The sequence below is a fragment of the Melanotaenia boesemani genome, chromosome 10 (assembly GCF_017639745.1).
Source record: "Melanotaenia boesemani isolate fMelBoe1 chromosome 10, fMelBoe1.pri, whole genome shotgun sequence".
Taxonomy (NCBI): Eukaryota; Metazoa; Chordata; class Actinopteri; order Atheriniformes; family Melanotaeniidae; genus Melanotaenia; species Melanotaenia boesemani.
The window spans coordinates 20,302,958-20,321,154 of record NC_055691.1 but is presented as its reverse complement, the minus strand read 5'-3'; the positions used below and the strand labels follow the sequence as shown (position 1 = coordinate 20,321,154).

Genomic DNA, 18,197 nt, shown 5'->3' with positions numbered 1-18,197 from the left:
TAACTGGGGATAACAATTAAACAAATAAATGTAAATAAATGAACTAGGAAGCACAGATTTATGACTCTGGTTGGCAGGTGAAGACATTTATATATCCATCCAGTTGTCATCAGAACTTGGAATTCTGAGAAATGTTTGCTGGAAATGACTGAGTGATCTGTGTTTTTTTTTTTATTTTATTTTTTTTTATTTTTATTTTTACGAATAGCAAACACATTAGTTTCAGAGGACCCTGAAATTCCAGATTTAAAGACTGCTTTAAGTTTGGTCTTTGTACAGTGGATATAAAAAATATAAAAGTGTACACACTTCTGGAAAAATAACCTGTACAAATCATATGAAAAACAAACAAATCTGTTAGAGGGGAAAAAATGTACAATAAACTGCAAGTAGATAACCCCTATATATTTTGGTTTATTTGTGTTCTTTTGTTGTAAATAAACATCTCAGGTAGATAAATAAATAAATAAATAAATCTTTAACACATGAAAGAAAAAAATGTTTATGTTTTTTATACTGTTATAAATATTTAAACTGGTTTGATTTATTCATTCATTCATTTATTAATTGGGTTAATTATTGTTATATTTATTGCTAATGTGAAATACTAAATAGAATACTGTTGAAATTTATTTTGCTGTCTGGAATTTTAAATATTGAAATTGTAATAATGACATTTTAATCCACTGAAATGTTTTAATAGCAACATCTGAAAGAGTTTTACAAAAAGCAACAGCAACAGATGCAGCTACTTCAACAGCCGTCCAGTAAGAAAGTCAAGGTAAATGTTTTTTTTTTTGTTTTTTTTTGTTTTACATGCATACAAAGCTCCACATTTTGTAAAATGGATGTGTGTAAACTCCACATCCATGTCCTCCGCACATCATACGAATACTACAAAACAAATACATATACCGCAGCATTTTACTACTTTTGAGAGATAGTGTGATTTGGATAATCAGTCACTTTAGTCAGTCACTGTAAACGTATTATTTTAACTTCGTCTTCCAGCTCCCTGCACAGCAGCTGGTGTTCCAGCAGCTCCTCCAACTCCAGCAGCAGCACCAGCAACTCCTCCAGGCACAGAAGCCAACGCTGTCCTCTCCTGCAGCTCTCCCAGCAGGTCCCCTCCTCTTTACATTTATCGCCACCCTAACCCCCGACAAAAAAACAAAGCAAACCAACTGTAAAGTCATCTTGTATTTTTATTTTTATTGCAGCATGTCTCAGCTCTGCAGAGATGCAGCAGATATGGAAAGAGCTCACATTTGGAATAACTGAAGATAAAATCGTAACAAACTCTTCAGCTCAGAAAACGTCAACAGAAGCTACCGGGAGACTGAGCAGTGACCAGCAGTCGGTGTCTCCTCACAGGGCAGAACGGTGAGATCTGTCTTCTTGTGCTATAAACACATCACAATGCTCAGACGTGCCTATTCGTTATTATTTAAACAACAAAGACTTGTCATCTGCAGCCCTTTTGTTTTCCCCAAGGTGCAGGTGGAGAGATGTTTGCTTTTGAGACTCGCTTTTAATTCCCCTTGGGATGCTGTATTTTGTGTTGTTTGCTTTGTGTTCCACCAACCAAGGTGGTTCAGCAAAGGAAAAGTTTACATGACTACGGTACATGTCCCAAATCAAAAGTAAATAGCTCTCCGTTTATTTTCCTGTGCTCTCTTGCACCGCTCTCTGTCATTTCACGCTGCCTGAAAAGAAAACAACTCTCTCTCATGTCTCTTTTATTGATGTTGTGTTATCTGGCTGCTGAGGTTTTTAATCATGATGGTCTTCTTCCTCATTCAGCGCTGGAAAGGGTGATCAAGCTGCTGTACACACTCTTTTTGCCCATGGAGTGTGCAACTGGCCTGGCTGTGAAGCAATCTGTGAAAGCTTCACCCAGTTTATCAAGTAGGTTTTAATTCCGTCTTCATGCATTTTTATCTGTTTCTTGTTAAATATCGACTTTTCTAAAAGATTCAAATGTCAAAAACAGGAAAGTTCTTTTGCAACCAACCCTTCTTGTGTTTGCAGTCATCTGCTTAAAATACAGCTTGTCCTCTGCACAATTAAGCAGTTTCCAAAAGTTCAGTTTTTGGTATCAGAAAGCATAAGTTACAAAGCTATTATGAGCAAGATAAAAATAAAACACTTCTAGTTGCTGAGCGAGATTAAAAGGAAATGGCATTAAAATCAAAGGGAAAAGAGGGACCATCATCAGCATCATGTTACAATAAGACTGTTTATTTCAATAACCATAACAATAATAAGATCACTGGATGAAAAAGACCTAAAAGGAGTAAGATATCAGATAAAAGAAATATAAGCTCTAGCATTAAAACAAAAATATCAGGAAGGCTAGAGGTCTTCCACACTAAAAGGAATGGAGGCAAAGATCAGCCACTGGGAGCCCAGGTAAGGCATCATTGTTTGCATGCTCTCCACCACCACCGTCCTGTGCCTTCACGTGCTATGTCTGAAAATCAGAAAAGAAACATCCACCATTTCACCACATCTAAGCTCTTAACCCTTTAAAGCCTGGACCAAGAAATAATGGGGAGAAAAATCAATTTTTCTTTTAATCCGAAGTCTTTATTTGGCCCTTTAACTAAATGTAAAATAAAAAAAAAAAATAAAAAAATTGTGTAAATTATTTGCTGTTCATTACCGTGTGATATGTCAAAATGTTTGTAGTGCATTATTGTATTAGGTTATTGTATCCACGTGTGGGCTGAAGACAAGACAGACTGTATGAAACAGGGTTTTGAGCCACAAAAGGATGCAAAATGCCTCAGAAACTGTAAGTATCAAATATGACACATTAAAGGGATAAGTACGGTCAGACTGTTGGCATCCAGGTGTTACTAAGGGTCTGGAAAATATTCACACACCAGGCAGAGCTCCCTTCATGCCTCTGCATGTCCTTTGTGGCGTAACACCTGGCCGTTCTGGCTGGTCGGCGTCTGAAGCGCGATCTTCAGCTTCCTGTTGCCGCTTCTCCTTTTCAATTCCAACTGCGGGTCAAGGCACTCGTCATCCGTGCTGCTGATTGGTTGTATTGCCCAAATCCCGGCTGCTGATTCGTCCGTCAGCTGTCAGTCACTCCATCACAGGTGCAGGTAATTTAGATTTGTCCACCACTTAGTAAGCAGGCTAGAAGAACTCAAATTTACATGCAATGCAATTAAAACGAAATCGAAAGTTGTAAGATCTGACGCTGAACAGGTAGACACAGTCGCAGGTTGTAGTTTCTAGAAGGTTTAATTAAGTCGGTCAGTAGAGAGAATGCATGAGCATAGACAAGACTAGACAAGGAGTGGAAGTGGACTGAAGGTATATATAGGGATGTTGACAGGTGTTGGTTGTTAGGCTGATCAGGGAGCGCAGGTGGTAGCCATGATGGCGGAGTCTGGAGGGTATGGGATTTGTAGTTCTTTCCAGGGCTCAGTATTCTGGAGATGATGAGCGGGCTGGTGGAGGAGGCGCAGGCCTGACAAAAGTGAATAAAACCCATGTAATAAATACAAATAAAACCTTGTCAAAACAGAGTAAAAAGAGAACTGATAGAAATATTAAAAACATGCAATAAAAATTACACTGAGCTAGCAAGTTAGCGTATCGGTAATGCACTCAGGGACAGTTGTAACACACTTACTGCGTTAGGCTGTAACAGTTTAGAAAATATTAAATTAGACCACAACTAAATTTGAATGAATATGAGTAAAAATGTGATTTGAATGACAACATTTTATTTCAAGGTGCATTCACACCAGGATAGTCACGGGGACTTTGTTCGATCGGGTGGGGGAATCAAAAAATCTTCACACCTTTGATTTGCTTTCACACTTAAGATGTTAGAGTAGTTTAAAGATGCGCTGTAGAACTTTTGCAATTTTCCCAGTGATGCACCCTGCATCAACGGCTAACTTAGCATCCATCTTACATCCTACCTGTACTGTGAGATCTCTCAAGCCACCAAAAGACAGTTTTGACTCTTGTTCTGTCTCTTTCTCTCTTTCCTTTCCTTTCTTCTTTCGATAATGTCTTCTTGAGTTTAATGTTGAATCAACCATGGTTGCTGTTTAAAAACAGTCAGTGTGTAGACGTCACAGTGCCGCCGGAACACAGATTTTTAAAGTCGGAAATTTACGTAGTGCATCTTTAACTCCTATGCTCTGTGGGACCATAGCATTTATGTTTAAAGGTTTTGAATAGAAAGCTTGTAGTATCTTAAGTTATTGTCATGGTCCTTATTTTATCATGTTACATTTTACCCCAAGGCTTGTTACAACCGACCCTGACTTTGGGGTCAGTTAAAACATTTCACTCCCTGCGTTTGAGATTATTCAATAAATTTTCTGTTGGTGTTGCACAGCCAATATCCCTGCCCTTTATTAGCAGACATTTGAATCTGGTGTGAATAGCCGTTTGAACACACTGGGTTAAAAGAGCTTAAAGTTAGAGACAGAAATGTCAAAATTGTTATAACTATGCCTGGTCTCCCCTACTGCCACAAGTCAGATATTTTGGAAATGTTCTCAGATAAGTCTTAGGGGTCAGGGAGATTTGTGGGGTGTATTTCATGTCCTGCACTTTCTAGGCTATTCAGATTTTTCGATCTTGTTTAGGTTGTAGGACTGACAGTTTTCCCCTCAAAGTGGTCCACTGCACATTCTGTAGTGTGTTAAGGATCATTAAAATGTTGTAGAAGCCATTGACTTTTGATGTTTGCCTCCAGCATTTTATCTTGGCCCGAACCATGATCAAGCCATTCTCATGTTTAACCTCAAGGGAGTTTTTTACTTTCCAGATCTTCCAAAATACTCTTGACTTACTTAGTTGTTCATTTGTAAACTTCTTATTGTAAGTATTGTGGTGGGGATACAAGAGAAGTTTTCTTCTGATGAGTATGAGGTATGCTGAATCTTACAGCCCTTGATAACTGGCTGAATTTGTGCCATCGCAAATGATAGCAGAAGTAAGCCTTAAGTGTAAGTTTGCAAGGTATCAGGTAAATGTAGTGAAATTATAATAAAGCAGTTTTAGCGCTCAACCTCTTTTTCAGCAACTCATTGATCACTCATTTTAAACAAAACAAAGCAATCAGAAAGATATTTTATAGGAGCTCAGCATGCAGCCTTATTGCTGCTAGTCCCCACATCCATGAAAATATAGAATATATAGAAAGATAATATCTGTGGTCAATGCATCAAGGCCAAAAGACACCTTGAGTACATTGCAGAGGCATCAAGTTTTCCAGACAAAATGATGTAATTTGGCATGAGTATTGGTTGGTTTTTGCAGTGAAAGTTTTCTTCCAGGCCTCAACTTTTCTTACATTGTTCCTATTAATGTTATTTCTTAATTACATTAAAAACTGTGGAAACGACTACCAGATAAAGCTTCGCTATCGTCTTGTATGACTCTCCTTTGTAGGCATAAACTATTTCAATTCTCAGAGATTTAGGCAGATGCAAAGACAACAGCATGGCTTTTGATTTGTGGGAAAAGGTTTGAGGAGTTAGCGGAAATAAACATTTAACTAAGAAATGAGCAAACTGAGCCTTTCAATAACTGAAAAGTTTCTACATCGACCAAACTTCTGTGACATGCTGCTTATTGTTGATATTTTACTCAAAAATAATACATTAATCTTGTGTGAAATACATCTTACTTATTTGCAGTGAAGTTTAACCAGTTAGTCCAAAAAAAAAAAAAAAAATCCAATGCAATCTCTTTTTTCAGGTCTTTTTGATTGAAAGAGATGAAAGACTTTGATTAACACCCCTGTGTGCGTTTCAGGCACATGAGCAGTGAACACACTCTGGACGACAGAAGCACAGCCCAATGCAGAGTCCAGACGCAGGTTGTTCAGCAGCTTGAGCTTCAGGTAGGCAGTAGCATAAATGTCTCTGTAGCCATGCAAACGTTTTAGTTTGAAGCTGAAATTGACACATAAAAATAGTGTATTTAGTGTCTACTTTCATTGTAGTTTCTAAATGAGTGGATTCAAAAGAATTTCAGCCCAAAATATGGGGAAGGTAACTAACTTTGTAAACATGAGCTAGATTTACACATCAGCCATCAGATTAATTTGCCTCAGTTTTAAATAAAATAAAGTATTGAAGTAATTATCTTCCATGCCACCTCTTTTTGCTGGTGCTTGTTCGGTTCACAGTTATTCTGTGTAGGGGCTTTTCCATGTGACATCAATCCCAGTGATTTCCCCTCCACTCGTTTATCTCCTCTAACAGCTCTGCAAAGAACGGGATCGCCTGCAAGCAATGATGGCTCACCTGCATCTGCCTTCCTTAGAAGCTGAATCGCTGCAGCTTGAAACGGCCGCTGACCCTCGAGGCCCACAGGTAAGACAGTGTGCGGTGATACTTAAGTAAATGAGCCATAAAGGTTACAGTTAAAGGACGACTCTGAGTAAGTGGTGAACATAATGAGTGTCTGGCTGAAACCTCATCTTCCCCAGCCGTAATGAAGATATCGCTACACTGTCATTGACCAGGAGAACTCTTACAGCTGAATGAGCTACAAAAGCCTGTTGGTATTTTCTCACAAACAAAAACACAAGGCTTGGAGGCACCTTGCATGAGATGAAGGTCAGACATTTTTGAACCTACATGATAGATTGTATCACAAATTCCCTTTTCAAGTTTCAGGCTTTGGCACATTCTTCCTGTAACTTTTACATTAGTTCTGGTTCAAACACTTTCTTTATGGAGCTCTCCAGCCTCTCTGAACATGATCCTTTTTCTTACGGTACCCAGCTGTTGCTGCCAGATGGGTGTTATTGTGTTTCCAGACAGCAGACATGATGCTCTGGTAATATGGAAGCTAATCATGTGTTAATCTTGCAAATAATGCACCCTAATCACAACACTCACCAAACAATTTCACCCTGTAATTAACAATAATTTGCCCCTTTCTTTTTGCGATATTAGAGGAATCACCTTTGAGGAAGCAAATCCAATCGCTCCGTTACGCTCTGTTAAAACGTCGCACTGTGTTGTGTTTCTCTGTCAGTCTTCTCTGTCCTCTTGTTTCTTTGTTAACTTGGAACATTTCTTTTCAGGCCAGTCCAACAGTAGTCACCAGCAAACTGAGACAGCTGGACTCTGCCCAGGTGTCCCCCAGACCTCTGGACCCAGTCACGTCTGCATCCCAGAGTTGTGAAAAAGTCTCACCAACTTTATTGTCTGCTGGAGCCATAAGACGTCGTCACCACCCTTTGGTCTTTTCTCTGTCTTCGGGTAAAGTTGAAACATGATCGTATTTACACATAAAAGCTGACTTATTGCAGATTTTTTTCATCTCAATATTTTATTATTGTTTAATCTTCTTTCAGAAAATGAATATGAGCTTTACAAGAACACTGATATAAGACCACCTTTCACCTACGCAACACTGATTCGACAGGTATGATCAGTGGTTTGGAGCCTCACATGTTTTCATGTTCCATACTTTCTTTTTTTTCTGTCCCATGCCAGGAATGTGGGAGTCATATAGGATCCTGGACTAAAACTGGATAATCAGATCAACTCAGTAATTAAAAGGAGCTTTCTTCAGCTCTAGAAACATTGCTGAACTAAAGTGAATCCTTGCCAGAAATACTTTGAAGACAGTTATTGTAGCCTTATTCATCCAAGATTGGATTATTGGGTATCAGCCGGTCTCATTTACTAATAAGATTTCATCTGAGTTGTAAGGGTGCAGCTTAACCTTCCCGTACATCAGACATGAACAACTCTGGACTTTAATTTCATCCTGTTACTCCATTTACTCCTGTCCTCTCCATCTACAGGCTATTATGGAAGCATCAGACATGCAGCTAACACTCAATGAGATATACAACTGGTTCATGAGGACGTTTGCATATTTCAGGCGCAACGCTGCCACTTGGAAGGTACAACAGCCGCAGATAATTGACACTGTGATCCCACTGTGTGTCACACCTGATTTATGCAGCAATTATTCAGTAATATGGTTTTGTCTCTGAATCAGAACGCTGTTCGCCACAACCTGAGCCTGCACAAGTGCTTCGTGCGCGTGGAGAACGTGAAAGGTGCCGTGTGGACGGTGGACGAGGAGGAATACCAGCGGAGGAGATCGCAGAAGACGACTGGGTATGGTAGACCCGTTAAATCCCATCAAGCTTTCTTAGTTCATTTCTAATTACATTAAGACGTTTATATTGTATTGTTATACAACAAATAATACAACATAACATTTTATTGGCTGAAAGTGCTAATAAAATGTAATTTAACATTCAAATAAATTGTCAGTTGTCATAGTTATGGAGAAAATAGCAAATAATTTAAGGCCAAATTTAGATTCTAGTAAATGAAAATGTTTCAATAAAAGTTGAAGGATCTGAAAGAATCATAAATGTGTCACATCTGCTTTGGAAATTATAAGAATCACCTGAATTTTAAGAAGCTGGTTTTTACACGTATTAGTAGCAGACCTGTCTGGTTGTACATGGTTTTATTGGCTATTCCATCCCCTTTCACCTGTAATAACTGTGGTGATTTGATTTTCTGAGGTTTTGGTGTTTTAATCGTTGAATGTGTTATTGTGGATTTTTTTTTTATGATATTTACATGTATTTATTATTTTGTGATTTCTTGCTACTGACCTGAGCTATCCTGACCAAGACACTCTTGGAAAAGAATTTTATTCCCTGACTAAATAAAAATTAAATTAAAAGCAATAATAAACAGGGTGAAATTGAAAACCACAAAGAATTTTGCATCCTTTAATAGTGAAATCAGATTATGGTAATCTTAGTTTAATATGGACAAATACATCAGACATGTGTACAGTCTTGTTTTGTGTCTAAGCTATATTTTTTTTATATTATATTGCATGTACATTGTTGCCCACATATGATTTCTTTTAATTCCCTTATCTTGTAGTAGTTTACCTTTTCTTTTTTACTCTGCAGAAGTCCAACAATGACAAAAAATGTGTCCCCCAATCTGGGTTTTGGTACGACTCTGCATGCCACCTTGCAGGTGAGTTTTAGAAAACATTTTGATCAGAAGCATCTTCATCACAGGAGATTAACCTGGTGGAGTCATACTCACTGGTCACCCCAGCCCAACCCAAAAATGTTAAAAGTTGAAACTGAAGCCACTTGGTTGGGGTTAGAATTGATCTACATGGGATTATGTATTCTGTTATCTGTTAGTTGGGATTCCCATCATGGATCCTCTCCAGTTGTGGTTGCCGTCTCATGATTTCTGACCAGACTGTGACACTGCAACATTTTTTTAAATATATGGACCTATTACAGGTATTCTGCTGAGACTGGGCTGATTATTGATCCATCTTCATTGCAGGCTGCACTAGCAGAGGCATCGCTACCAGGATGCAAGAAGGGAAGCATGAAGAGAAACTTCAGGAGTCCTTTACAGGACAACAAAGCAGCAGATGGGAACAGCCACAAAACTCCAAACATTCCTCAATTGCAGCAGTGAGTTGTGCTTGTTACAAAAACCAAAAAACAGATGAAATGACAGACCCAAGAGCTGAGTTTGTTTTGTTTTCATCTTCTTGCAGGCAGCTTTTCTTCCAGGATGAAGAACTGAATATGAATGACCAAGAATGTCTGTATACAAACAATGAAACCAGCCAGTCTGCAGCAGAATATGACCCAAAATGGTGAAGAGCATTTATTTAACCTCGAATGACTCGTTGAAGTCAACAAAATATTAAACCATAAAGCAGTAAAACAAGCACTCATTGAGCCACAGCCAGAAATCCTCATCAAAATGGAGACATTTGATCATGCTGTATGGTTCTTGCTGTATATTCATATTCATGAAAATAGTATCTCTCTAAATGTCTGGAACAATCAACTTTGCCCGTTACATTTCAATCTTAACTCAAGAGAAGAAAAATGCCAGAGCTGCAGGACTTGTCAAAATACTCTGTGCATTTAACGAAATTGCTTTTATCTTTTAATAGAGGGGTAAAAATTGGTAAAAACAGGTAAAAAGTATGCGGAGTTGTTTAAAGTAGAAATAAAAATACAAGCTTTCTCATTTAAAATTGAACTTCAGGACTGGTTTCATTGTCAAATAACATTTTAAAGAGCCACATCATTTTCATACTGACTCGCTATTTGTCTTGATAATGGAGGCCTTTTTTCATTTATTTAATCAGATTTATAGTGAAATATCTACTTAGCATACACTCAAGTCACAGAATTATTTTTATTAGAGGGAACTTATCAGGAAAATTGTGTCAGAGAAGCATCCATTGACAATTAAAGGTAATTAACATTTAAATAACTTCTTATCCCCTCTAGCAGTAAACAATAATAAAGGAAGTACATAAAGGCCACATAATGAATTTATTTATTAATTGTCATTTCTGATATGTAACAGAGAGATATTAATTGGTTGAGCTGCATATTACATCAAAGTTGAAGATGTCAGTGACGTAGTTAAAAATGTACATTGTGTGCTGGTCCTCCATTAGAACAGTTTTAGTATTTTGTAAATAAAAAAATATTGTTTTAAGAAGTGATTTCTTTGTTTTGTTTTGTCACATGTTGTTTGTTTTCTTGTATGTGGCCAATTTATCCTAGTCATATGTTTCCACTGTAATATTTCACTTGTAATAAAGTTTGAGTATTGACTGAGCACATAGCAATGTGTATGTGGTGTGTCCATGTCTGTCCAACATACATTATTTATTAAACATTTAAAAACCTGTTTATTGTGTCAGTTATTATTAAGGAATACAATATTAACATTAATCATAGAATATGGATGCTGTGTATGTATATTAAGCCATAAAAAGCATTTTTTTGTTTCTGCTTAACCGTTACAATAAAAAAAAAAAAACGGATTTGCTTTGAGAACAATACTTTTTTTTTCTAATATAAAGAGACAGTAGGTGTAATACAATTTGTTTTCATTTATTTTTAAAATAAACTTTATAGGGTATTCAGCCATGTTAATTTGTTAAGTAAGATTTAAACCCTACAGTTTGGTACCGAGGTGACAAAGAGAGGGAGGGCTGTCTGCATTGCTGACTATGCAGCGTGTTCCTAATGGAGGGATTTTGTTGGGGGAAAGTTCCCTTAACTGATATCCTGAGCATGAGTAGGCGGTAGGGAGGTCTACACACTGGAGAAAAATGATGCTCTTTGATATTTTGGATTGTTTTCTTGAGTTAAAACTTGTGTGTGTGTGTGTGTGACATTTTACTTAATGTACAACCTGAACATTGTCAGGTGGTTCTGGACCAGTTTGAGTGGAATAAATGTCTATTTTTTTTTTATTTTATTTTTTTTTTTTGATACAAGTAACATCCATCTACACTCAACCAAAGAAATGCAGTTAAAATAACTTAACATGGAAAGTGCCACAAAAATATTATGTAATGTACAAAAGGAATTCTTTTGCTCACACCCGGGGCTCTAACTCCGGCTGACCACTCTGAGCGAGTGCAGCTCCACTACAATGTGGTGAGCTCTGTCATGCTGGCTGTTGGCTTATATGGCTGTAATTAATGCATTTGTCTCGTAAGGATAATTTACCTTCCTTGAACAATAATAATATGAAAGAACAAACAGTCCAAACTGCATCTCATCACCTCATCAACTGATGCGCTCCATGAAGGGATGCTGCATCTGTTAACTTCACAACAGCAGAATAAAAGGTTTTTCCAGCTCCCTGTTTTGACTAATGTCAGTAATTGTCTTCAGTGATAACATGTTAGATTTTGTTTTGCTGTTGCTTCTCAGGGCTTCCTTTGATTCGCTGTCAGCCGATTAGATGACATTTTCCTCTGATTGCCACTCCATGTGGCGTGCTAGCTGACTGAAAGTTAGCATGGTGCTAGACAACTTGAACAGCTTCACTTATGTGCTGCTTTGATGTGCCACATGCTCGCTGTGAGGCAGCGGAGTCAACATGTTTTTCAGTAAAACACTTTTTGACAGCACTTAGTCAACAGCCCTTCCACAAAAGCTGGTGTGTATTCACCCTCTCATCAACCTGCTATGATGATGCTGCAGCCAGTGTGATCAGGTAGCTCTTATTTTGTGAAAGAGCTACCTGATCTCTGTATACATTTGACTGGAAGCCAGTGCAAAGATTTCAAAACTGGTGTGATGCGTTCAGATCTCTTTGTCCTGGTTAAAATTCTAGCGGCAGCTTTTTGAATGAGCTGCAGATGTTTAAAGCTCTTTTTGTTGGAGTCCTGTTAAAAGACCAGTAATCCAGTCTACTGGAGATGAATGCATGAATGAGTTTCTCTTGGTCTTTCTGGGAGACTAAACTTTTAATTCTGTTGATGTTTCTGAGCTGGTAAAAAGCTTCTTAGTGACAGCTTTGATGTGGCTGCTGAAAGTCAGATCTGAATCAAGCAACACTCCAAGGTTACAACCTTGGTTGGAGATTTTAAGAGCCTGAGTCTCCAGGTTTTTACCAATGCGGACCCTCTTCTCTTTGCTACCAAACAGAAAGATCTCAGTTACATGTTCATTAAATTTTTGAAAATTCTTCCTCATCCAGGTGTTTATTTGCTCCAGACACAGTAAGTCTATTGGGCTGCACACACACATATAAAGCTGTGTATCATCTGCATAACTGTGATAATTAATGTTAAAATTCTGTAATATTTGACCCAAAGGGAGCATATACAAGTTGAACGAGGAATGACCTCTGGGGGACTCCACAAGTCATGGCCACTTGCTCAGATTCATAGATGCCGATCGTAACAAAACAACTCTAAATAGGACCTGATCCACAGAGAATTGGGAAAATCTGAAGACATAACAGCTAAAACACGTAAAAGCACTTTTCAGACAGAAAGCAACAAAAAGTTTAGCAGCAATTTACAGAATGACAAAAAAATACTTTTACATAAAATGTATTTTGGTTTGGTTTTTAAGTAGACCATCAGACTAAATTAATGACCATAGTGTGTTTATGTGTGTGCGTGCGTGCGTGTGTGTGTGTGTGTGTATTAAAGAGAGCAACTGAGTTTACATACATAAAATATGCAGCTAACACACTGGTGGGGTATGTGGCTCCATTGTGTTAGGTGACTAAAGGCAGAAATGAGAAAGCAACTTAAAGTCACGCAGCCAGGCCTCAGCTGTCTGCGCTATTCTCTGATCAGCATGTTTTAGAGTGGCCACTGGGAAGGGGAGAGTTACAGAACAATAACAGAACAATAACAGAACACACACACGCATAGCACAGCTCACAGTCTCCTGAGCAGTGACTCATGTTAGCCTGATGGGTGTTGCTGGAGGTTTCCTGACCCCCTCTATGCAGACCGAAGCAGGAGGATGAAGAATGTTCTCGGCTGAATGAAGTGTGAGAATGACCCTGAGCAGTCATGTGTATCCAACATGTTACCTGGAGAACATTTATCTGTGGAAGGGAGGGAGAAACTGAGCACCGCTGAAGGCAAGTACTGATTATCTGACCAAAAATAAGTTATGAATGAGTTTATCTTTTTTAATAAACACAGACAGTAACATTTCAAATGTTAAGCTTGTTAACAAACAGCTGATGGGCAGAAGTGGTGCGTAATTTACTTTTCTTTTCATATCCATTATGTAACGATTATGAATGAATTTGGTAATGATAGCTATGTGTAAAATAAAAATGCTGTGATAGCCCGAATCTAAGTAAAAAAGAAAAAGCTGAAAGTTGGCTCTAAACACTTTAAAACGAAGTAATTTGTGTTTAATACTGTGATTATGAAAGCTAAATAACAGCCACCAGATGGACGCTCTAGGTACAAGTTGGTGAATAACGTTTTGCCCTAGTCATAGCACAGGTCTCTAAACAGCAACAGTATCATAATTCTTCTGCAGCTCAATCAAAAAACAGATTAAAAAGTGAAATCCTTTATTTTTATAAGTTATTAGCTTCTTTATTTACTGATTCTTATGGTGATGATTTTAAACACTCACCTTTTGGTTTCTTTTAGCTATTTATTTATTTTATGTTATCTATGTCAGTACGTGAATCTTAAATGTTTACTTTTGCTTTTTCTGCAGTTGTGCATGTATGCAATTAAGACATACTGGCACATTTTATTTCAAACCAATTTGTTCAAGGCTATGTAAAGTTTTATGGCACTTTGCTGTTGGGGCAGCTCTGTGTAAGCATGTTGCATATCATACTTCTTCCCAATCTTAGCAATTTCATGCTCACTTCATCTCTCACTCTCTCACACAGTTGTAACCATTTAGAAACCAGCTTTGTATGCAATTAAAAGCAGCTAATGATCCAAATTGTTCATAGAAATTTTGAATTTTCTGTTTTTGTCATTACAATGGGAGGGAAAGCCTGGAAATACAACTTTGTTATATTGTTTTTCTGTTTGGAAAATAGTGCTACTTCAGACTTTTTAAGGCAGAGTTGCCTCAATATAGTCTGGAAGGAGTTTCCATCATATTTTGGTAAACATAGTGAGGCAGGCAGTAAACATCTTTTATTCTGGCTCAGCCTTATCTTGTATATAAACAGTGATATTATCCAGCTCCTTGGCTAACATGACTTTCCATTGATGTGCCTCTAGGTAGCTGGTTTTTAAAATCAGATGAGGAAATCCTTTCAGCATGTGACTATGTTAGCAGAGGAAATACCAGCCCTACTGATCTAATCAGCAGTAAGTAGAAACCAAGAAACACAGCAAACAATGCCGTCAGCAAACCTTGTTGTTATGTTTGATAATGGATTTGTCTGAAGAAGGAAGCAGAGGTACAGAAAGACAGAAAGTGCTGTATGTAGCAAGTCTCTCTCTCTCTTTATATATATATATATATATATATATATATATTTGTGTGTGTGTGTTTATATTAGATAGATAGATAGATAGATAGATAGATAGATAGATAGATAGATAGATAGATAGATAGATAGATAGATAGATAGATAGATAGATAGATAGATTAGGGTTTGCTATGTAATTATAATCTCAAAGTTTTCTTTTACACTTAAAGTTTGGTTACTTTCAGCTAGCTGCTTGTCCCTTTGCAAGTGTCTCAGTGATTATGGAGCACCTACATTTTTACTTGTCCTGCAATATTTATGTCCAGTGATCTCTTTATTTCTGTCTGATTTACTCAGCCCAGCCACTGCCTGCTGTAGCTTGTCCAGCAGAAGCCTCACAGCAGGCAGTCATGCTGAAGAGTCCTCAGCATGATTTTCTTAAGCCCACATGTCCTCAGTGTGGCCTCACTGTACCAGACCAAAGCCTGCACCCTGTCTCGCCAAGTCTGAGCCGACTGCAGGATTCAAATTCATCTGTGCACAGCGGGGGCAGCAGCAAAAGGACTAAGAGCAAGGGCAGCTTGACTGGATCACATCAAACTACTGCCACACCTGCTGGTAGGCTCCATAATACAGCTTATTTTCACTGACTGTTCAAATAGAGCTTGACACTATATTATTATAATTAACTGTCACTTTCATAGTGATTAAAAAAGGAAGCACAGCACATGAAACTATTGTAGAACACTGTCAGGCAGCAAAACACTAACATAACTAGGTAAAGGCTGCAGAGGTAAGAATGGGAGACTGTGAGAAATAGTTCAACAATTCAAGAATAACTTTTCTCAATGTAATATACATATTATAACAATATAAAGAGATTCAGATCATCTAGAGAAATTTCTGACACCAATGAATGTTGACTGTGAGCGAAGGCTACACAGCTGTAGTCTTCAGGTCGTCACAGCATCCAACCAATGGACATTGAAGTACCTGGAGCTGTATAATCTGCATCCTAATAATAATAACACGAACAAAAACAAAAAGGTGACTTCTAGAAAGAAGCAATAAGCTCAAAGAAAAAAAAAAAACCTGTGAAAATTTAAATTGCTCTTAGATTAACTAACCCTTTGTCTCTTTGTAGAAGAACATGTATACATTTAAATATTGGACCAAAAAAGAATATTGTTCTTTTCTATAAAAATGCAGCTTTTTAAAGTTTCCATGAAGACTTTTTAACTGCTGCACTTCTGGCTTTATCAAAGAATGTAACGGACCACACCTTGTTTACCATAGAGCATGTTATTATCTCTATGAAGCTCTGCATTAAATCAATTACAGCAGTCACACGTAATGCTGCTTTTTCAGCTACATGCAGGTATTAGCATGAGTTATACGTGGGGGGTGTATAATTTGAGCAGCTGAGCAGGAAAATGTTGAACTCCACTCCCCAGGGAATTCTGCCATCTCCTTTTCACTGACTTCCTCGAGTAAACAGGATGAAACAGCTTGATTTGCATGAGCTCGGGCTCTATCTAGTCCTTGTGAGGATGAAAACAGCGGCGTCGCAATACAATGGTAAAGATGTACTATAACACAACTGTGAGGTTAATATATGCAATTTCATCTGCACCTAATTTAGGTAGCAGAGCAATTATCATGTGACAAGTTCCCCCCTAGTTGTTGTTCATCACTGGAAGCCTCTGTGGCCTTTCTTATTTTCCCCTGAGGACTGAACAAAGCTCTGTGATTAAGTAAACACAATCACACTTGATCACTGCAGAGAAACATTTTGTCTTTTAAGTTCCAGGTGGCATCCCAAACAAACATCCAAGAGATTAATTTAGGGTTAATAGAGTTGTTAACCCCTATTTTTGATCATGTGTGACAGGATTTTAGAACAAACAGCAGATGTTTTGTGACCTTCTGTATTCACTTTGCTGTGTTGTTTGTCCTCATGGTGATGCCTGCAGACACGTGTTTCCAGCTGCTGATGGCGTGCCTCTGGTGCCAGTGCTCCCTGCTGCTGCTGGGTCTGTTAGAGGCCTGCTCCTCCTGCTTTCAAGGTCTTTGCCCCTCCTGCTGCCACTCATGTGCACACTGTTGTTCAGCAGTTCAGGACGCACCAGTGGAGGAGCTCAACTGCCACGCCCACTGCCACTCGGTTTTGTTCGAGTCCTGCTGTGAGCCAACAGAGTGTCTTGAGTTTTGTCTGGAGTGCTGTGAGATCTGCCATCGAAGCTAGCCATCTGAGTCAACAGCTCTCAACCGTCCACACCGTCCATATTTGTGGTCCCACAATGGTGGAACAACCTACCTACCAAACTCTATCAAAGCAGGGATGTCCTTCTCCACCTTCAAGTATTTATTTACACAGATTTAAATAAATATAGCACTTGATGTGTTGGCCAGGGTATCTGCTCTACTGAAGCTTGAATGTTATTCTTTAATGTTACCGCTTTGAATAAAAGAGTGATAAAAAAAAAAACTTAGAGTAAATGTGAATGACTCCACACTGAGGTGTTTCAGTTATTTTCGAAGACGCAAAGATTATTCATTTGCCCAACCCCTAGGAAAATTTGGAAAAAAAGGAAACAAAAACAACAACAACAACAACAACAAAAAACTGTTTATTCACAGAAACAGTTAAAAAATAAATTTTGCTCTGACAGTAAAGCAAGTGAGGTCTTCTAACAGGTGTCAACAGGCTGTTAGACAAACTGTGTTCTGGACAGAATCAAGGGAGACTTGTGAAGATCATCTGAGCACTAAAGCAATCATCTTTAAAATCTTTACTTTTTTAAAAAAAGATCTTGGTTAATCCATTTTAGTGTGGATGGCTTTATTTGTTCCCTGCCTTCTAAAACGGGTACACTGCTGCTAAGCTAATGGTCTTTCTTTTCAGCCATGGTCCCCATATCCACATGTAAACAGTAGATGTGTGAGCTGGAATAATCATCTCATGTATTTCCAAAAAACAAAGAAAATGTATGCACTGCTACACCTGATCTCATGTCAGACCAGCTATGTTAACCTACTGAGCTGAATGATGCAGATCAACAGTTTCCAAATATTGGAGTCACCTTTTACCTTCATGACTCAACACCAAGTCACCAGTCAGATCCACTATGTTGTACACTGTTGATGTTCCCAAAACAGTTGTGGAGAAGATGAAGGAAAGGTTTCTGTCCATACAACACATAGGAAATCAAGACGCAGTGTGGACAATAATTTACTGGTATATGCTTTTCACAAATGGCTTTCCATGTAAATTCCACAGTGCTTAATGGGTATATTACAGGTAATGAGAGGTTCAGTATCTTTTTGAAGTGTGAAATTTAGACAAGTGCATCCTGGGTACTGGTTTAAACTTTCCACTTACAGGACAATGACTCAACCTACTGATTTCTGAGAAAGCCCCCCCCAACAGAAAAACAA

At 38.2% G+C, this 18,197-nt stretch overlaps 2 protein-coding genes across 2 annotated transcripts; both read left to right on the top strand.

Moving 5' to 3' along the window:
- Positions 1-737: 737 nt before the first annotated feature.
- On the top strand, positions 738-10,023 carry LOC121647772 (forkhead box protein P2-like). Its single transcript, XM_041997450.1, has 13 exons — positions 738-781; positions 1,024-1,123; positions 1,221-1,383; positions 1,804-1,908; positions 5,800-5,887; positions 6,252-6,362; positions 7,082-7,259; positions 7,355-7,425; positions 7,811-7,912; positions 8,011-8,132; positions 8,954-9,023; positions 9,351-9,484; positions 9,571-10,023. The coding sequence occupies exons 1-13, from the start codon at positions 743-745 to the stop codon at positions 9,674-9,676; spliced, it is 1,389 nt and encodes a 462-aa protein (XP_041853384.1). The 5' UTR covers positions 738-742; the 3' UTR covers positions 9,677-10,023.
- Positions 10,024-13,243: 3,220 nt separating this feature from the next.
- On the top strand, positions 13,244-17,313 carry LOC121647764 (myoD family inhibitor domain-containing protein-like). Its single transcript, XM_041997440.1, has 4 exons — positions 13,244-13,442; positions 14,566-14,655; positions 15,117-15,377; positions 16,733-17,313. Exons 1-4 carry the CDS (start codon positions 13,343-13,345, stop codon positions 17,002-17,004), a joined length of 723 nt encoding a protein of 240 aa, XP_041853374.1. The 5' UTR covers positions 13,244-13,342; the 3' UTR covers positions 17,005-17,313.
- Positions 17,314-18,197: the final 884 nt, after the last annotated feature.